Source organism: Hemiscyllium ocellatum, chromosome 28 (genome assembly GCF_020745735.1).
Source record: "Hemiscyllium ocellatum isolate sHemOce1 chromosome 28, sHemOce1.pat.X.cur, whole genome shotgun sequence".
In the NCBI taxonomy this organism is placed as follows: Eukaryota; Metazoa; Chordata; class Chondrichthyes; order Orectolobiformes; family Hemiscylliidae; genus Hemiscyllium; species Hemiscyllium ocellatum.
In genome coordinates this window covers 44,803,884-44,825,851 of record NC_083428.1, presented here as the reverse complement: position 1 = coordinate 44,825,851, position 21,968 = coordinate 44,803,884, and the positions used below count along the sequence as shown (strand labels likewise).

The window sequence follows — 21,968 nt, the reverse complement described above, 5'->3', positions numbered from 1 at the left end:
AGTCCTTTCCCTGATTTAATTATCCACATTGTCCCTCTCAAGAGTGAACACCAACACAAAGTGTTTGTTCATTTAGAACTCTACCTACGTCCTCCTGCTCCACATGCAAATTACCATTATAGTCCTTAATGCTTTCCACTCTTTCCCGAGTTATCCTTTTACCCTTGTTTTCTCTCTTTCGTCATCCCAGAACTCTAGGTTTTACCTTTCTTGTTCATAAGACTGTACCTGAAGCACCATCTGTTTAATTGCAGCCTGCAGCAATCTTTACTTCCAACTTATTTTGGCCAGATTGGTTGGCCCTCTTTACTCTGATTTTCTCCTTTTCTTTTTCCATTGCATCTCAAAGGTCTCTCTTCACGTAAAAATATCACCAGCTGTCACCGGTTATTCCATTGTCCACTTGAAAATGATGACAGCCAATTTTGGCAATGTCTCCTTCATCACTACAAAAGCAAAATACTGCAATGACTTGAAGTTAAAAATCGAACGTGTTGGCAGCACTTGGTAGGCCAGTCAATATCTGTGCTACGTTAACCAGGGTTAACGTATCAGTGATCTTTCATCAGACTGTCCTGACATTCTCAGGCATGATTTGTGACCTAAAATATTAACTCTGTTTATCTCTGTATAGTCGGTGCCTGATCCACACAGAATTCCCAAAATTTCTGTTTTGATACCTTTTTGTTCTTTAGGCCAGAAATGTACTGATGTTGAAAATCTTTCTGAACACATTTCAAAAACTTGTCTCCCTCCCTTTATACTATTAACATCTTAGTCTATATTATAATAATCAAACTTCACTACTATTTAGTTTTTGCACCTCACTATAATTTCCTGAAAGTTTGCTGCTTTGTATCTTCGTTGACAATTGGTATTTTGAATATACTTAGTTGTATAATGGCACTGTTTCTTGAATGATGAAGTTGTGCAAACACGCTTTTCAGTCTTTGTGTGATATAGTGGATGATGAACAGTACACTTAATATTTTGGACTATTTTCACACAACAAGAAATTACAAGAATTGTAAACAAAAGACACAAGCAGGGCAGGTGATTGACAGCAAATGCATTTCAAAACAAAAATATGGTGCAGTAATATATTTTGAAAGTAAGATTGGGAAAATAAATCCACCTGAATTGGTGAGATGTTTTGACTGGGAAGGGGCCTTGGTGCATAACTTATCAGTTTGTTTGCAGGGTACAATGACTTCTGCTTTGTCTGTATGTTTAACACTTAAGTTTTCAATTTGTACAATGTTAAAGAGAAGCTTGTGTTTCAGTGACAACTTGAGTAATTTTATACAAGCTGAAAGAACTATAGACGCAGTAAATCAGAAACAAAACAGATTGCTGTAAAAGTTCAGCAGGTCTGGTAGCATCTGTGGAGAGAAATCAGTTTACATTTCAGGTCAAGTCACCCTTCCTCAAACTGGAGTAATTCTACGTTGTTTAAAGGCAGTTAACTAATGATCATAATCAAATTATTTATATTTACATTTCTGACTATTTTAGGTTACATACGTTAGATTAATGATCATGGGTAGATGTCAAGTTTTATTTATTTGCATTGCGAATAATCTAGATAACTGTATCCTAAGCAGATGTTCCTGTTTTCCGAAAATGTATTTCATGGTTTGCAATGGATTTTCTGAACCTTGGTTTTAATTACTTATTGCACCTCACATAACAAATGATGGCTTCCCTTACAGGCAATGTTGGATGTTGTAATAAATCTTCAGTTTCACTACATTGAAAAACTTTGGCAAACGTTTTGGCATTCAACTCCTTTGCCAAGTGATGGGGCCTCTGTCACTTCAGTGAGGTAAGGACATGGCAAAACCTTGTGACAGTCCATTGATTATTTGACTAAACCAGAAGGGATGATCCTTTTAAGTGTGGGTTCCTGACATAGAGCTCCTTTGGGAGCTTTGGGAATCTGGGTGTCAAATTCAGGTGAACTGCTTACAATTATCTGCCTGTTTCAATTGTTGGAAATAATGGGCTGCAGATTGCAATTTGGCAGTGCACACTCTCGCTGTACCTGGGCAGGGAAAGAGACAGAGGAAGTGGTGCTGGTATCAGACTGTGCAACCAATGGAAAATTTACTGGGCCAAACTCATGCTTGCTTTCTTTGGGAGTTGAGGACGATATCCTGGGATAAATCACTTGCTGCACTGCTGTGTGTACAGCCAGTTTTTTTTATGTTGAGGTTTGGAATGTTAAGCATATCATTCCTGCATGTAGCAGAGTTGCAGTTACTGAGAGAGCAAGGAACTGCTCCTTCTAATGGGACAGGTTATGCATAAGGCCGAGACACTGGAGTTATAGAGTCATAGAGATGTACAGCATGAAAACAGACCGTTCAGTCCAACCCATCCATGCCGACCAGATATCCCAACACAACCTAGTCCCACCTGCCAGCACTTGGCCCATATCCCTCCAAATCCTTCCTATTCATACACTCATCCAAATGCCTCTTAAATGTTGTAATTGTACCAGCCTCCACCACTTCCTCTGGCAGCTCATTCCATGCTCGTAGTTAATTTTAATTTTTTTATTTGCATTGCTGTGACTGATTCTTTTGTAGTCAGACACACAGTTAAGGCTGCAGGTGAAAATGTGTCACTAGATGGAAACATAGAAAATAGGTGCAAGTGTAGGCCATTCAGCTCTTCGAGCCTGCACCACCATTCAATGTGATCATTGGTAATCATACAATTTCAGTATCCCACTCCCATTTACTCTCCATACACCTTGATCCCTTTGGCCACAAGGGCCATCTCTAGCTCCCTCTTGAATATATCTGACAAACTGGCCCTAACAGCTTTCTGTGGCTCACAACTTTCTGATTGAAGAAATTCTTCCTCATCTCACTCCTGAAAGACTTAACCCTTATTTTTAGAACGTGACCTCTTGTCTGGACTTCCCCAACATCGTGAACATTCTTCCCGCATCTACCCTGTCCAGTCCCATCAGAATTTTGTGTGTTTCTATAAGATCACTCCTCATGATTCTAAATTCCAGCGAATACAAGCCCAGTTGATCAGTCTTTCTTTATTTGTCATCCCATGAATCAATCTGGCTAGCCTTTTCTTCAGACCAGGAGACTAAAACTGCACACAATACTCAAGGTGTGGCCTCACCAAGGGCCTGTATAACAGCAGCAAGACATCTTTACTCTAATACTGAGCTGCAAATGTATTGCTGGAAAAGTGCAGCAGGTCAGGCAGCATCCAAGGAGCAGGAGAATCGATGTTTCGGGCATGAGCCCTTCTTTGGGAATGAGGAAGGTGTGCCAAGCAGGCTAAGATAAAAGGTAGGGCGGAGGGACTTGGGGGCGGGGGCGTTGGAAATGCTATAGGTGGAAGGGGGTCAAGGTGAGGGTGATAGGCCGGAGTGGAGGTGGGGGCAGAGAGGTCAGGAAGAAGATTACAGGATAGGAAGCCGGTGCTGAGTTCGAGGGATTTGACTGAGACAAGGTGGGGGGAGGGGAAATGAGGAAACTGGAGAAATCTGAGTTCATCCCTTGTGGTTGGAGGGTTCCTAGGCGGAAGATGAGGCGCTCTTCCTCCAGCCGTCGTGTTGCTATGGTCTGCTGATGGAGGAGTCCAAGGACCTGCATGTCCTTGGTGGAGTGGGAGGGAGAGTTGAAGTGTTGAGCCACGTGGTGGTTGGGTTGGTTTACTGCATCCGCTGCACCAATGTGGCCTCCTCTATATTGGGAAGACAGGCCGCCTACTTGCGGAACGTTTCAGAGAACACCTCTGGGACACCCGGATCAACCAACCCAACCACCCCGTGGCTCAACACTTCAACTCCCCTTCCCACTCCACCAAGGACATGCAGGTCCTTGGACTCCTCCATCGCCAGACCATAGCAGCATGGCAGCTGGAGGAGGAGGAGCACCTCATCTTCCGCCTAGGAACCCTCCAATCACAAGGGATGAACTCAGATTTCTCCAGTTTCCTCATTTCCCCTCCCCCCACCTTGTCTCAGTCAAATTCCTTGAACTCAGCACTGCCTTCCTAACCTGCAATCTTCTTCCTGACCTCTCTGGCCTATCACCCTCACCTTGACTCCCTTTCACCTATCGCATTTCCAACGCCCCCGCCCCCAAGTCCCTCCTCCCTACCTTTTATCTTAGCCTGCTGGACACACTTTCCTCATTCCTGAAGAAGGGCTTATGCCCGAAACGTCAAATCTCCTGTTCCTTTGATGCTGCCTGACCTGCTGCGCTTTTCCAGCAACACATTTTCAACCTCTCATATATCCACATTATATTGCATTTGCCAAATTTTCGCTCACTCAGCCAACCTATGCAAGTCACCCTCTGCCACTTATTATCCACCTCACAGCACACACTGCCCCCCAGCTTAGTGTCATCTGCAAATTTGGAGATATTGCATTCATTTCCTTCATGCAAATCATTAATTTATATTGTGAACAGCAAAGAACCCTGCAGAAGCCCACTTGTCACTACCTGCCACTCTGAAACAGACTTGTTTGCTTTAACTCTTAGCTTCCTGTCTGTCAACCAGCTCTTTATCCAAATTACCTCCGATACCATGAGTTTTAATTTTGCTTGCTAATCTCTTGTGTGGAACCTAGTCAAAAGCCTTTAGGGCCGTTTCCTTAAGTACTCTGGGATGCAGAGGAGAGGTTTTAATCCGATGAATTTTCCCAATACCATTTCCTGAATAATAAGGATTTCCTTCAGGTCCTCCTTCATGCTTGATTCTCTGTCCCCTAGCATTTCTGAAAGGTTGTATGTGTCCTCCTTCATGAAGGAGAAAGTGAGGTCTGCAGATGCTGGAGATCAGAGCTGAAAATGTGTTGCTGGAAAAGTGCAGCAGGTCAGGCAGTATCCAAGGAGCAGGAGAATCGACGATTCCTGAAGAAGGGCTCATGCCTGAAACGTTAATTCTCCTGCTCCTTGGATGCTGCCTGACCTGCTGCACTTTTCCAGCAACACATTTTCAGCTCCTCCTTCATGAAGACAGATTCGAAGTATTTGTTCAACTAGTCTGCCATGTCATTGTTGTCTATTATGAATTCACCTGATTCTGACTACATTTGTCTTCACCAGTCTTTTTCTCTGCAAATATCTATCAAAACTTTTGCAGTTAGTTTTTATATTTTCTACAAACTTACTCTTGTATTCTATTTTCCCCTTCCCAATTAAAACCTTTGACCTTCTCTGCTGAGTTTTATATTTCCCCCTGTCCTCAGGTTCACTGCTTTTTCTGGACAACATATGTGCCTCCTCTTTGGCTTTAAATCTATCCCTGATTTCCCTTGTTAGCCATATTTGAGCCACCTTCCCTGTTTTATTCTTACTCCAGAAGGGGATGTACAATTGTTGAAGTTTATGCATGAATTCTTTAAATGTCTGCCAATGCCTATTCCTTAAGTACCCTTGGCCAGCTTATTCGAGCCAATGTATAGCTCATAGCGTCAAGTTAACTTTCTTTATGTGTGGACCCTAGTCTCAGACTTAATTGTGTCACTGTCCATCTTATTGAAGAATTCTACTATATTATGGTTACTTTTCCCTGAATGATCTTGCACCACAAGGTTGCGAATTAATAGTCTCTCATTACATTATACCCAGCTAGAAAAAAGAATGCTAGAATGATTTTAGAGTTCTTCATCATTGAGACATTTATTTACTTTGAGCATCAGATAACTAATATTTAATGTTTGTTTTCAAAAATGGCAACTGATTCTACTTAATAGGTAAAAGGTATATAACAGACACTAAGTGATGGAATAAATGTATCAGGCTCAGCTGATAAGACAAAGCGTTGAGTTTCTATTTGCCACTTGGTTGTGAAATTGGTTTGCATTTATTTTTGTACAGTGAGGAAGAGAGTGAAGCTGTTTTCCCCAAAGACAAACTCATCAACCTCTGTAAGTTTGAACCTATCATTAAATGGATGAGGAACTGTGATCATGTGCTGTACCAGGCACTGGTGGAAATTCTTATCCCGGATGTATTGCGACCTGTCCCCAGTGAGTAGCTTACGGTTGTTACTGGTCATTATTGTGTTTCTACATAAATGTCACCTCCAAGAGGTTGTTATGCTGTGAGGTTTTTTAGATTCATTCATTAATAAAAGCTAATTGCTTAAATGAGTTTGAAGATTGCCAAATGTGACCTCTTCTATTCGTTCTTCTGTCAATGATCTTAAACCTGTGTCCTTTGGTGACCAGCTGTCCTGCCAGGGAAAACGATGGCTTCCTAACTACTCCTGTAAAGATAAGGCTCGGGTTGTTGATGGAAGGTTGTCATCACTATGCCTGTGCGCAGTAACAACTTTTTTCGAGTATATATCTGTTTGTAGGAGACAGTAAGAGGACATTCTGGAGTTCCACGCACTCAGCTCCCAGTTCCATGTGATCTGTTGTCAGCTTGACATAGGTCCACACGCGCATTCATTAAGATTTGATACATTTGAGAAAACCTATGGTTGAATTATTTAATTTTTCTTGTACACTTAGAGCTTTAGTCCTCATTTCATAGAACACCGCTTGCTTCCAGCTCTCCCTTCTTTATACCATATGTTATAACATCCTGTTAAAGATCTTTCACTAAATTACTCAGTTGTTATGTGATGGATATCCTGCTAGTTCCCTTTGGTTGACGTAGTGCTAGTTACAGGATTATGGTTTCGGAGAATTAGAAATACAAAGTTCTAGATCTGAAAAAGCAAATGTATACCCCGTCCTCAATAGCAAACATTAATCAATAAATAATTGAAGATTTGAGCACAGCACCTGATGGATGTTCAGTGGGCCACTGAGGAAATGCCTAGGTTCAGATAATGTGCTACACAAGTCTCTGTTTGTAAACAATCCAATTACATTATTTTGAAGGAGGGCTTCCTAGTGTCTTGATCAGCATTTATCACGCAATCAGCATTTTAAAATCAACTGACCTCATTATTTCATTTTTGTTTATGGGAGCTTATTGTCATTTTCCCTAGGTTCCAACAGTGACTCCAGCTCATTTGGCCATAAAGCGCTTGGGACATAATGAAAGGTGCTATCTAAATGCTGGAAATCTGAAATAAAAACAGATAATGCTTGAGAAACTCAACAAATCTGACAGCATCTGTGGAGCGAGAAATAGAGTTAATATTTCAAGAAATTCTTTGGACTCAGAATGTGAACTCTGTTTGTCTCTCCATAGATGATCCAGTAGTTGCCGAGTTTGTCCAGGACTTTTTTGTTTTGTTTTATTTTATATAACGCAAGTCTTTCTGTTTTTACCATTCTCCTAATTTCCCTACACTGCATTACAGTCGTCGTGCCTTTCTGTGTTCCGTGCTACGTGCAACAATGTGCCATGTTTCCCTTCTCAGTCATTGCCTTAATAGAACTTTAGACTGAGAGCAGGGCATCTCATTCCCTGTTCCCATTCCTTTCCTCTCGACTGAAGGACGAGGGCAGGAGGGGGAACATGCTTGAGGGAGAATGGCATCTTTCCATGCAGTCCTATCAGATATGCCCTTAATTCTTTTGGTACTTCTTCAGGTGCCTTGACTCAAGCTATTCGGAATTTTGCCAAGAGTTTGGAGGCATGGCTGATCAGTGCGATGAATGGCTTCCCTCAGCAGATGGTTCGAACCAAGGTAGGACAGGATATAATATTCTTTACCGACATTTTTGCCTTTCAAACAATTCTCAACCAGTCAATGTTGTTAAACTTGTTTTCATGAAATGGAAATAAAATTGCAATATTTCAATTCTTTTTAGAAATGTTCAGAACCATTCTAATTTTGTTTTTATATTATCAACTTGAATAATTTTTTTGTGGGGGAACCAAGGCAAAGATCAAGGTTATGAACAATACTCGTAAAATTTGGAGAAGAGTAGGGATAGGGTATGTTGGGAACGAACTGCTGTGTGATTACATTGTGGAAAACTAAAAATGTACCTAATGCTTTAAAAAAGAAAATCGAAGCAAGGTTTGTATGAACTTCTTCAATACTGACATTGTTACATGGCTCAAGGCTTGGCACTAGTTATAGACCTATAGAGATCTACAGTGCAGAAAAAGGCTCTTCGGCCCATTGCATCTAGTCACCTCACTATTATAATCCTATTTTCCAGTACTTGGCCTTATGGCCTTGTATGCCTTGGTATCACAAATGCACATCTAAATACTTCTTAAATATTGCGGGTTTCTGCCTCTACCACTCTTACTGCAGTGAGTTTCAGATTTTCTGTCACTCACTGAGTGAAAAAGTTTTCCATCACATCTCCACTAAGTGCCTGCCCCTTTCCTTAAATCTGTGCTTCCCTGGTCATTGATTTCTTCTTCAAATGGAAAAAATTCTTCCTGTGTTTTACAGAGTTATATACTCTTTCAACTAAAAGGAAGTTGCTACCCCTTGGTCTTTTTAGCTACTTATCTTTGGAGGGATTTAGATATGTTCTAACTGAGCTCAATTTATCTTGCAAATAATTAGAACGTAGAGCAATACAGCACAGAACAGGCCCTGTTGTGCCGACCTGTGAACTAATATAAGCCCCTCCCCCCAACACGATCCCATCATCATCCATGTGCTTATCCAAGGATTGTTTAAATGCCCCTAATGGGGCTGAGTTAACTACATTGGCAGGAAGGGCATTCCATGCCCTTGGCACTCTGAGTAAAGAACCTTCCTCTCACATCTGTCTTGTATCTATCACCCTCAATTTGCAGCTATTCCCCCTCACACAAGCTGACGTCATCATCCTAGGATACCTAGAACCACCCTATCTAATCCTGTGATCATCTTGTATGTCTCTATTATGCTGCCTTCTCTCTGATGAGAACAGACCCAAGTCCCTCAACCTTTCCTCATAGGACCTTCCCTCCAGACCAAGCAACATCCTAGTAAATCTCCTGTCCACCTTTTCCAATGCTTCCATATCCTTCCTGTAATGGGGCGACCAGAGCTGCAGACAATATTCCAAGTGAGGCCGTGCTAGCGTTTTGTACAGTTGCAACATGACATCAAAGCTCCAGATCTCAATCCCTGTACCAATAAAACCTAACACCATATGCCTTCTTAACAGCACTATATCAACCTGCGTGGCAACTTTCAGGGATCAATGTACATAGATACCAAGATCCCTCTGCATATCCACGCTACCAAGAATCTTTCCATTGACCCAGTATTCTGCCTTTTTGTTATTCTTCCCAAAGTGAATCACCTTACATTTATCTGCATTGAACTCCATTTGCCGCCACTTAGCCCAGTTCTGCAGTTTATCCAAGTCCTCCTGCAACATTCTTCCACATTGTCCACCACTTCACCGAACTTTAACGTCACCTGCAAACTTACTAACCCATCCACCTATGCCTGTGTCCAAGTCATTTATAAAAATGACAAACAGCAGTGGTCCCAAAACAGATCCTTGTGGCATACCACTACTAACCGGACTCCAGGCTGAAAATTTTCCATCAACCACCACTCGCTGCCGCCTTACAGAAAGCCAGTTTCTCAGACAAACTGCTAAATCACCCTCAATCCCATGCCTCTGCATTTTCTCCAAAAGCCTACCATGTGGAACCTTATCAAAGGTTTGACTGAAGTCCATGTTCACCACGTCAACTGCCCCACCCTCATCCACATGCTTGATTACTTTCTCAAAAGATTCAATGAGGTTTGATGAAACCAGGTTGACTATCTCCAATCGAATTGTTGCTTGCTAGATAAATGTAAATCCTATCTCTTATACTCCTTTCCAAAACTTTTCCTACAACAGATATAAGGCTCACTGGTTTATAATTACCTAGGTCATATCTACTGCCCTTGAATAAGGGCACAACATTTGCAATCCTCCAGTCCTCTGGTATTAAACCTGACTCAAAGATCAAGGCCAAAGTCTCCGCCGTCTCCTCCCTTGCTTCACAGAGAATCCTCGGATAAATCCCATTTGGCCCAGGGGACTTAACTACTTTCACATCTTCTAGAATTGATAACACCTCCTCCTTACTAACCTCAATCCTTCTAGTCTAATGGCCTGTATTTCAGTTTTCTCCTCTACAATACTCTCCATTTCCTGCATGAAAACAAATGAAAAATATTTGTATAGCGCCTCTCTGATCTCCACAGGGTCCACACACAACTTCCCACTTGTGTCTTTGACAGACCCTATTCCTACCCTCATCATCCTTTTATTCCTCACATACCTATAGAAAGCTTTAGGGTTCTCATTTATTCTACCTGCTAAAGACTGCTCATGTCCAGTCCTTGCTCCTCTTAACTCTCTCTTTAAATCCTTCCTAGCTAATCAATAACTCACCATCGCCTCATCTGAACCATCTCATCTCAACATAACATAAGCCTCCCTCTTCCGCTTAACAAGAGATACAATTTCTTTAGTAAATCGCGGTTCCCATACCTTATCACTTCCTCCCTGCCTGACAGGGACATATCTATCAAGCTCCACATTTCGATGCCTCCTAAGTCTTGCCTAATCGCATTATAATTGCCCTTGCCCCATTTATAACTTATGCCCTGTGACATGTACCTATCCCTTTCCACCGCTAAACTATATGTAACAGAATTATGGTCATTATGGTTAGGAAACCCTCCTGTACTCATTGGACAAAAACTGATCAATCTGACGTACTGGGGTTTTAGCATTTTCAATCGACGTTGGGGAAGTTGAAGACTCCATAATGACCAACCTGTTGCTTTCACTCTTACCCAGAATAATTTTGCCAATTCTCTCCTCCACATCCCTGGAACTTTGCGGAGGCCTATATTAAAAAAAAACTCCCAGCAGCGTCTCCTGTTTCTAATCTCAAACCATACCACCTCAGTAGACGAGCCCTCGTCAAAAGTTCTTTCAGCCACTGTTATACTATCCTCGACTAACAGAGCCACAACTCCCCCTCTTTTACCACTTTCCCTGATCTTATTGAAAGATCTAAAGCCTGGAACCTGTAACATCCATTCCTCACCCTGTTCTATCCATGTCTCTGAAATGGCCACAACGTCAAAGTCCCAGGTAACTATCCATGCTGCAAGCTCACCAAACTTATTCTGGATACTCCTGGCATTGAAGTAGACACACTTCAAACCAGCTTGCTATCTGCTAGCACACTCCTGTGACCTTGAAATCCTGTCCATGTCCTCCCAACTCACATCCTCCTGTGCACTGGAACTACATCACAGGTTCCCATCCACCTGTTGAACTAGTTTAAACCTGCTCGAATAGCACTAGCGAATTTCCCACCCAGGATATTAGTACCACTGTGGTTCAAGTGAAGACTGAGGTCCACCCTTCCCCAGAATGAGCTCCAATTGTCCATATACCTGAAACCCTCCTCCTGCACCATTCTGCAGCCACATGTTCAGCTGGTATCTCTCCCTGTTCCTCGTCTTTCTATCACGTGGCATGGGTAACAAACCAGAAATATCAACTCTGTTCTAGCTCTCAGCTTCCACCCTAACTCCCTGAAATCCTGCCTTACATCCCTATTCCTCTTTCTACCTATGTTGTTGGTACCTATGTGGACCATAACTTGGGGCTGGTCACCTTCTCCCCTCAGGACCCCAAAGACAAGATCTGGAACATCACGGACCCTGTAGGTAACCCACCAACCGTGAGTCTCTTTCGTCCACAGAATCACTTTTGGGCTGAGGATTAGAATTCCAAAACAGCATCTATTCTAATGGTGATAGAGGTTCCCAGAAAACATTAATTCCAGTTATTGGGGTGGCTGTGCTGCTTGAACTCAGCAACAGCCTGCACATAGCAGGGTTGATGTCCTCCTTGTCTGGCAGTTCAAACTTGTCAGTCCAAGGACACTGACCTTGAGGGTGGTCAGTAGACAATCAGTTGGCTTTCTACTTAACTAGGAAAGGACAGACGAGAATGCATTATTGGTCTGCTTTCATCAGTAAAGAAGTTAGAACAACAGAGTGAAAATACTTTGATTACAAAGGCCAAACAATCAGATTGTTCTGATCAGAAGAGTGCATTTTCATTAATAAGAGATACTGAAGCATACTTTTGTCATTTCACAAGAGGTGGCAAAAATTAAAATAAAAAGTGAGATTTATTTAAAATGTTACACTCTTGAGTCAGCCTGCTCTCACAAAATTTGATTTTGCCTCAGAAAATGTTTATCAAATAACTTTTGAAAGATTGAAGTGTATGAAGGAATGAATGTTGTGGTACATAGGAGACTTATTGAACTTCATTGTTATGGCTTTGAGTATGCTGTCACATGACTAGCTATTGGGCAGTAAAGATAAACTTGTGATTGTAGGGGATATGCTGGTCCATTTACAGGAGAGACCAGTGATTCTAAATGAAGTAGTTCTTTGGAGAAACCCAAAATTTGTGGCTCTAATTGTATGGATCAAAGTTTCTCAACTCGCAATCGATGTTGAGGATGAAATTACTTACCTACCTGATTATTTATTTTGGATCCAGAGGTATTGACCATTGCACTCAAGTCTTTCTTTTTAATTGTAATGCAGGAAGTGTAACCACTTTAAATGCAGTCTGTAATTGAAGCTGTTTAACACATCTGTCTTACCGAGGAAAGATCAGACCATCATGGTAAAATGATCAACTCATTTTCTCTGGCACATCCATTATCTTATGTTTTTGATAGTTCACTCATTCGAGCTAAATTACTTGCATGGGTTAACTCACACTGGCCATTAATTTAGTTTATTTGGAACTTTTATTTTCTCCAACTGAAGATTTTGCCATATGGGTGTTGGGAGATCTGATTGTGATACAAAGTGATTTGTACTTTGCTGATTTATTAATTGATCTGTTGTGTTCTTTTTTTTAAGGTGGGAGTAGTTAGTGCCTTTGCCCAAACGTTGCGCAGGTACACCTCCCTGAATCACCTGGCACAGGCAGCCAGAGCTGTGCTGCAGAATACATCACAAATCAATCAGATGCTCAGTGACCTCAACCGTGTTGATTTTGCCAACGTGCAGGTGAGACCGTCAGCCAGATTGCTAATTTGCATAACCTTTTTATCAAACTTATTGTCCTTCCTTGAGCTGCTTTAAAGTCATGGATTTATCAAGGTTGAAACCATCCATTCAGCTACCTCTATCAATAGTCCTCTCTCTGCTCCCTGGCCTTCACTTACCCTATCCTTAATTTTGTAGTTTGTCTTGAGTATATTATCCCCCCTCCTCTCTTCCATAAGATACATCAGTCTCTTTATTATTTATGCTTACTACACGCCACTCAAAAACCATCCCTCTTCCTTTCAAAATGTCTGCTTTTACCTCTCTCTCAAAAAAACCTATTCCTTTACTGACCAGCTCCAACTCACTTCTAGTCTTCCTCCTTCTCTTTTAATTTAATTGACCAAATAGCCACTTCTGGATTAGTGGTGCTGGAAAAGCACAGCAGTTCAGGCAGCATCCGAGGCGCAGTAAAATCGACGTTTTGGGCAAAAGCCCTTCATCAGGAATACAGGCAGAGAGCCTGAAGGGTGGAAAGATAAACGAGAGGAGGGTGGGGTGGGGAGAAAGTAGCATGGAGTACAATAGGTGAGTGGGGGTGGGGATGAAGGTGATAGGTCAGGGAGGAGGGTGGAATGGATAGGTGGAAAAGAAGATAGGCAGGTAGGACAAGTCCTGGGGACAGTGCTGAGCTGGAAGTTTGGAACTGGGGTGAGGTGGGGGAAGGGGAAATGAGGAAACTGTTGAAGTCCACATTGATGCCCTGGGGTTGAAGTATTCCGAGGTGGAAGATGAGGTGTTCTTCCTCCAGGTAACAGGTGGTGAGGGAGCCCCGGTGAAGGAAGCTCAGGACCTCCATGTCCTCGGCAGAGTGGGAGGGGGAGTTGAAATGTTTGGCCACAGAGTGGTGTGGTTGATTGGTGCGGGTGTCCCGGAGATGTTCCCTAAAGCACTCTGCTAGGAGGCGTCCAGTCTCCCCAATAGAGGTTACAGGTTTGGAAGGTGTTGTTGAAGGAGTTGCCAAGTTGCTGCAGTGCAACTTGTAGTGCTTTTGTTGGTACCGAGGAGAGTGAATGTTGAAGATGAGGTGCAAAATAAGTGGGATGCTTTGTTCTGGATTGGGTTTGTCAAGCTTCTTGAATATTGTTGGAACATCACATTCTTTACTTGTTCTTTGAACATGTTGGGCATGAACTGGGAGATCAGGAGATGAGCATCTGGCTACAGGATTCTTAGTCTTTGACATCTTTTTATGTAGCTAATCCAGTTCAGTTTATGGTCTTAGTATCCCCACAGTATTGTTTGTGAGAGATGCAGCAATACTAATACACTAAATGCCAAAGGATGATGATTTGATTCTGTCTTATTCAAGATGGTTATTGCCTGGCATTTGTGTAGTTATTACGTCTCACTGCATTTGAACACAGATTGTTTATGATCTGAGAAGCCCTGAAAATCACATAATCATCAGTAAACATCCCCACTTCTGACCTAAATTTGGAGGAAGGTCACTGATATAGCATCTGAAGCTGATTGGGCCGAGGACAGTGCCCTGAGGAACTATTGTAGTGATTTTCTGAGGCTGAAATTACTGACTTGCATTAACTACTGCTATCTTCTTTCGTGCCAGGTATGGCTCCAGACAGCAAAGTGCTCTCTCCCGATTCCCATTTACTCCAGTTTGGTGCCATGCTTGTTCAAATGATGTGTTAACTATGTTACCTGTATGTAATCTGTATTGCAACATCAGCAATGCCTTTATAAGCTGCTAATTTTGAAATATAAGACCGTAAGACACAGGAGCAGAAATTAGGCCATTCAGGCCATCAAGTCTGCTTCGCCATGGCTGATAGTTTTCTCAACCTCATTCTCTCACTTTCTCCCCATAACCCTTATCCCCTTGACAATCAAGAATTTATCTATCTCTGTCTTGAATATACTTAATGACTTGGTCTCCACAGCCTTCTGTGGCAATGAATTCTATAGATTCATCACTCTCTGGCTGAAGAAGTTTCTCTTCTTCTTCATTCCCCTTACTCTAAGGCTATACCCTCGGGTCCTCGTCTCTCCTGCCAATGGAAGCATCTTCCCAATGTCCACTCTGTCCAGGCTATTCAATATTCTGGAAGTTTCAATTAGATTCTCCCCCACATTTAATAAACTCCATCGAGTATAAACCCAGAGGCCTCAAACTTTCCTCATAAGTTGAGCCCTTCATTCCTGGGATCATTCTTGTGAATGTCCCCAGACTCGCTCCAGGGCCAGTATATTGTTTTGAGGTATTGGGCTCTAATTGTGGTCTGACCACAGTTTTGTAAAGCCTCAGAAATACATTGCTGCTTTTAAATTCTAGTCCTCTCAAAATAACATTGTATTTGCCTTCCTGACTACTAACTCAACCTGCAAGTTAACGTTAAGAAAGTCATGGACCAGGACTCCCAAGTCCCTTTGCACTTCAGACTTCTGAATTTTCTCTCCATTTAGAAAATAGTCTATGCCTCTATTCTTTCTACCAAAGTGCATGACCTCACACTACCATGTTGTATTCCATATGACACTTCTTTGCCCATTCTCCTAACCTGTCCAAATCCTTCTGCAGCTTCCCCACTTCCTCAATGCTACCTGTCCCTCTACCTATCTTTGTATCATCTGCAAACCTAGCTAGAATGCCCTCAGTTCCCTCATCTAGATCATTAATGTGTAAAGTGAAAAGTTGTGGTCCCAACACTGAGCCTTATGGAACACCACTAGTCATTGGCTGCTGTCCTGAGAAGGGCTCTTTCAACCCCAATGTCTGCTTTCTGCTAGATAGCCAATGCTAGAATTCCATGCTAGTACCTTGCTTCTAACACCATGGGCCCTTATCTTGCTCAACAGCCTCCTGTGCAGCACTTTTTCATCGGCCTTCTGGAAGTCCAGGTAGATAGCATCCATTGACTCTGTTTGTTATAAATGCAAATTCTTGTCACATCCTATTTAGTTTGCTATTAATAAATCAACTGAAGAAAAAGACCAAAGATTCTGCTATTTTTGTAAGACAGTAAGATGTAGAAGCAGCCATTCAAGTCTACTTCACCATTCAATGGGATCATGGCTAATCTGATAATCTCAGGCTCACTTTCCTGTCTTATTCCCCGTAATCCTTAATTCCCCTATTGATTAGAAATCTGTCTATCTCAGTCTTGAACATACTTAATGATCCAGCCTTGACAACCTTCAGTGAAAAGTTCAATGGATTCGCTACCATCTTTGAGAAAATATTCATCCTAACTTCTGCCTTAGAAGGATGACTCCTTACTCTGAGATTATATCCTCTGGTCCTAGACACTTCCAAAAGTGTCTACCCTGCCAAGCCCCTAAGAATGTATGAAACAGGAAAGTCTGGGACACATCAGAATGTATGGCAGCATCTGTGGAAAGAAAGCAGGTTAAACATTTCAAGCCCTAAGAATATTATGTTTCAATAAGGTCTCCATCTAATCTTGAATAATTAGATCCACAACAAATCCAACCTGCTTAATCTCTCCTGTTCAAAAATTCCTCCATAACTGGGATCAACCTGATGAATCTTTTATGGGCTTGCTCCAATGCTAGCATGTTTCCCCTAGATGGGGGAAACAAGAGGTTGCAGTCTCAGGATACACATTGGTCATTTGAAACTGGAATAAGTCTTCAGTCAGAGGGAGTCAACCTGTGGAATTTTCTGCCAAAGGTGCTGGTGTTTCCATACATCTGCTGCCTTTGTTCTTCTAGATAGTCAGGCCATGGGTTTGGAAGGTGTTATCTAAGGTGCCTTCATGACTTTCTGCAGTGGACAGTGCCACAAGTGAACATCAAGGGTGCAGAGAGTAGATATGGTGCTAATCAAATGAGCTGCTTTGACCTGGATGGTGTCAAGCTTCTTGAGTGTTGTTGGAGCTCATCCAGGCAAGTGGGGAGTATTCCATCCCACTCCTTACTAGTCCCTTATAGATGGTAGACAGGGTTTGCCAAATTAGGAGGTGAGTTACTTGCTGTAGTATTTCTAGTCTCTGACCTGCTCTTGTAGACACTGTGTCTAAATGGCCAGTGTATACTGTTGTGACATGGAGGTGAACTCCTCTGTTAATTGAACCAACCAGCAAAGCTCGCCTCACCTCGTAATCTGTTAAAATATGGGTGATAGAGAACTCTCAAATTCTACTATTTAAAGAAAATAACAGTATCCTGGGGCATATTTTAACTAATTGGTTAAATTAGAATTGTTGTCAAAACAGCAACCAAGACTCAGATATCCATTTCACAGCCAAATGTTACATACGTTCAATTTTCCAGTATACTCTGGGACTGTCATCTAGTCATATACACAGGTGCTTATAAGCTCTGTCAGAACAGCATTCACACACTCTTGAAGGTACAGTATATGCTTTCAACTTAATAACAATATATTCTTTAAAAAAACACATTGATTCCTCAAGGCTAAAGATGACAAGGGTCATGAGGAGAGAGGGGGAGTATGGATTGAGAGAGATGGAGAGATGATTAGCAGTGACCATGTTGAAAAGTGGAGGTGGTTGGATGGGCTGAACCTCCTATTCATGTTCCTATTTTCTATGTTTCTGTAATATTAGCAATCAGTGATGTAGGATGACGACAAGAAAAGTATACTCCACTCAATGAAGATAAGAAACCAAACACTCATGCAATTCCAGGGATAACTATAGTCCTAAGGCAATAGTTAACGTTTAAGGAAGAGGCACATTGAAGAGATCACAATCGGGGTCAAATCCAAAAGACAATTGTACAACAAAGAGAAACCGTGATCTTAATCAAGGAGCATAAAACAAAGTACAAAGTTATTTTATAGTGTTTTTTTTAAAGAATTGTTGATGACATTATGGCTGTTATATGAAAGAGAGAATAGTACAATGGGTAATGGCAGAGTGTTGACAGAAATATTAAATAATTATTTTTAGTTTGGTATTTACCAGGGAGGTGGAATAGTTAGACATTGCTCATCTCACAATTCATTGCCATGAGCAAGTGCATTTAGAATAAAAATGGAATATGCTAAATAAACAAAACAAGCATGAAAGGATAAAGATATGGTTCCGCTAATTGAATCTGTGACCTTTAAAAGTATATGGGAACTCTTGAGATGGCAAAGGCATTCATTACTACTTAGATTTAAAATATATCAGAAAAAGATGTAGTTCCAGAAGATTGATGAATGGCTAATGTAATTCCTTTATTTAAGATGTCCAGGGAGTCATAGACCAGTGAGAGCAACAGCAGGGATGGAAAATATAATGGACAGTCAATATTGAGGTAGAATACAACAAATTACGGGAGTACATTAATAAAGTTGCAGAACGGGCAAATAATTGGCAAATGAAATCCAACACATAATAAATGTTTTGATATGATGAACAGGGTGATCACTTCAAATTTGGAAGGTGAGAGCCTATATTGTGTAGGTATCTTTTGAGTACAACTACATCAAACATTCACATTATGTCTCAGATTAGCAAAGCCATCAAAAAAAAGAACCAGGCCCGACATATTTCTGGAAGGATAGATTTGAAAAGCAGGGAGGTTATGTTAAATCTGCATCGAGCCTCAGTTAGACCACTCCAGGAGTTGTGTGAGCAGTTATGACCATGATATAACAAGAATAAAAAGACCGAAGAGGGTGGAGAGAAGGTTTACAAGGATGATCCCAGAAATGTGTGAGTAAATCTATCTGTAACTGATTAACAGGTGTAGAAGGAAAGTCTGCAGGTTGATCTAAAGCAGGATTAAGTTTTGATGGAGTGGATATCAAGAGAATGTTTCCTCTTGAGTGGTGGAGCACATTTTAGAGGCCATCAATATAACAGTCACAGAGAAATCTGATCAGGAATTTGGGAAAAACCCAAAAGAATGATGAGAATTTGGAACTTGCTACTACAGCGCGTGGTCGAGGTGAATAGTTCCATTTAAGGAGAAATTAGAAAAGCACGCGAGGAAGAAGAGAAGGACGGGTTTAGATGAGGAAAGATCGGAAAATCATCAAAAGAAGCATAGCACTGGCAATGATGACTGCTTGGTCCAATCATCCTGTTTCCGTGTTGTATGTACCTTGTAATTCTGTGTAACAAAATGGGAAGAGAATAGAGAAATGTACTTTGTAAAAAAAAGGAAGAAAATACAGGCAAGCCAGCAATGATTGAGCAATATAGCAGGCCGATTATTCTTTGATTTTGTTGTAACAGGAACAAGCATCCTGGGTTTGTCAATGTGAAGAGGGAATGGTGCAGCGACTGGAGCAGGATTTTAAGATGACTCTACAGCAGCAGAGCTCTCTCGATGAATGGGCATCCTGGCTTGATAATGTAGTGAATCAAGTTCTGAAACCACACGAAGGAAGCCCCAGCTTCCCCAAGGCTGCCCGCCAGTTCCTGCTGAAATGGTCCTTTTACAGGTTTGTAAGCTGACAGTTGCCTCTCCTTTTGAGCTCTTTACGTTAAACTAGTGAGACAGCTGAAGAATTGGAGAATAACTGGATAATATTTGCATGTAAACACAGCTATGTCAGGTGAAAACCCCCTTACTGATAAATGCAGTATAGTGGAAGGAAAAGATGGAAGACTGACTTGTCAGTTTTGAACTTTCAGGGGAAGAGACTGAAGAAGATCTGGGAACTGGAAAGGCTATGTTCATACACAGCAATGTAGCAAGGAAGGAAATTAACACAGTGTTATTATCAGATCAATAGAACTAGTGATGGTGCTGAAAGCTGTATTCTGCTTCAAGGCTTTATTGTGAATCCTGTGCTCAATTTTGGTTATTAAGACACAGGCATCAATGCCTTGTTAGAGTTGGGAAAAGCCAATGGTCCTGGCTCTGGAGTTGTGATGGAAAGCTGCACAATTCTTCAACTTCAAAAGAAGACAAATAAGTTGGACCTTAATGGATTTGTTAATGCTATATGTAATGTTAAAATGAAATTGAAATAGCTAATCACATTTAATCATAACTACAGGACATTGACTGTTGGTACAAACCGATAACAAGTTGGTCCAGGGCTGAAGCTATGAACCGATAACAAGTCGGTCCAGGGCCGAAGCTATGAACCTGTCCTTTGCAGAGTGATTATTTATTAGAATGGTATTCAGCTCGAGTAATGGAAGCAAAATTTGAATCATTCAAAAGCAATCCGACACTGAGTGGAGAATTTACAGGTTCACTGCTAAGATGGGCGAGCTTTCATAGAATTCCCAGTGTGGAAACAGACCATTTGGCCTGACAAGTCCACACTTACCCTCTGAACAGCATCCCAACCAGACCCATCCCCCTACTCTATCCCTGTAACCCTGCATTTCCTCTGGCTAATGCACCTAATCTACACATCCCTGAACACAATGGGCAATTTACCATGGCCAATCCAGCTAATTTGCATGTCTTTGGACTGTGGGAGGAAACCAGAATAGCCAGCGGGCACCCACTCAGACAATGGGAGAATGTGCAAACTCCACACAGACAGTCGCCTGAGGTTGGAATCTATTTCAGGTCCCTGGCGATTACTAAATGTTGTCTAGTTTTATCATTCAGACATTTCATTCAAAAATCAAATCCAGCTTTTTGCAGCAAGATGTCCTCCTTAATACACAGGAATCTTAACTATCCGAATTTCGGATTATCTGAACAAGATCGCAAGGTCCCGATGCTCAGCTAAATTATGTTATCCAGCATTCGATTAACCGAGTGAAATACTTCCTGCCCAGATAATCAAGGTTCCTCTGTACTTAGCTTAGCCATGTATTGTGACCCAGTTACGTGCAAATTAATAGGAATTAATGGGCAAGATTTCTCAGATGGGATTTCACAAAGGGTCATTAGGGAATATAACCACATCAGTATTGGTCACTACAAGGAGTATTACTTGCCTTGGGAAGAGTCTAGCCCTAGTGGACACATTGGACAGACTTTTGGAATCCCTGTTTTGTTAACTCCACTCTGTTCTTATATTCTTGGAATACCTCATCTTCTGCCTCGGGAGCCTACAACCACATGGCCTCAACACTGAATTCACCAGTTTCCAAATCTCTCCTTCCCTCAATCCCATCCCAGATCCAATCCTCCAACTCAGATCTGCCCACTTGCCCTGACCTACCTGTCCATCTATCTTCCCACCCATCCACTCCACACTTCCAACTGACCTATCACAATCACCATTTACCTTCACTCACCTATCACCATCCCACCTATCTTTCCCCTAGCCCCATCCCTCCCTATTTATTTCTTAATCCCTTTCTCCCTACCCAGTCCTGATGAAGGGTTATGCCAAAACATCAACTCTCTTGCTCCTCAGATGCTGCCTGACCGGCTGTATTTTTTCCAGCACCACATTTTATTGATCCTTCTTTCTTTACCAATCTAACTTTCCTTGTCGCTTCCACCTCAGCTTTTTGTATCTGACCTGAGCTTAAGTTCGAGCACAAACAGTACACCACATCCACTGTATCAAGAGATATGAAATGTCTTGATGCTCCCAATCAATGGATCTTCACTGGATATCCATGTTCTGAAACAGAATCTCTACTTAGGGTCATAGAGGTCTACAACACAGAAAAGGGCGCTTCAGCTTATCAGGTCTGTGCCAGTCAGAAGCACCAACGTAATTATTTAATCCCATTTTCCGATACTTGGTCCCATAGTTTTGGTATGCTTTTGCATTGCAAGTGTGCATCTATTTCCTCTTTTAGAATCTGGCTTGTTTCTTTTTTAAACTGTTAATTAAATGAATGCCTTTAGAGCTGGTCTACTTAAATATTCTTATTCATAAACTTGTTGGCACATTGATTTTGTAAAATTTCTCAGCTCATGTAAACAAATGCTGTAGTTTAGAGAGTATGCCTGAAACAATATCCTCCAGGTGCCCTTCCTGTCAGCTTCTTTCAGGACTTTTATATAATTCATAAGACCACCCTTTGTTCTTCAAAACTTTAAAGGGTAATGACTTCACCTTTTATTGTGAAATAAGCCCTTCATCTCACTGA

At 41.6% G+C, this 21,968-nt stretch overlaps 1 protein-coding gene across 3 annotated transcripts in view; it reads left to right on the top strand.

Moving 5' to 3' along the window:
* LOC132829064 (DNA-binding protein RFX2-like) overlaps window positions 1-21,968 on the top strand; it is a 128,187-nt gene that overhangs the window by 91,371 nt on the left and 14,848 nt on the right. For all 3 annotated transcript variants that reach the window (XM_060846356.1, XM_060846354.1, XM_060846355.1), the window contains 5 exons: window positions 1,713-1,825; window positions 5,865-6,016; window positions 7,541-7,638; window positions 12,820-12,969; window positions 19,182-19,390. In XM_060846356.1, the coding sequence (XP_060702339.1) occupies window positions 1,713-1,825; window positions 5,865-6,016; window positions 7,541-7,638; window positions 12,820-12,969; window positions 19,182-19,390 (722 nt within the window). The remainder of the gene's footprint in view (window positions 1-1,712; window positions 1,826-5,864; window positions 6,017-7,540; window positions 7,639-12,819; window positions 12,970-19,181; window positions 19,391-21,968) is intronic.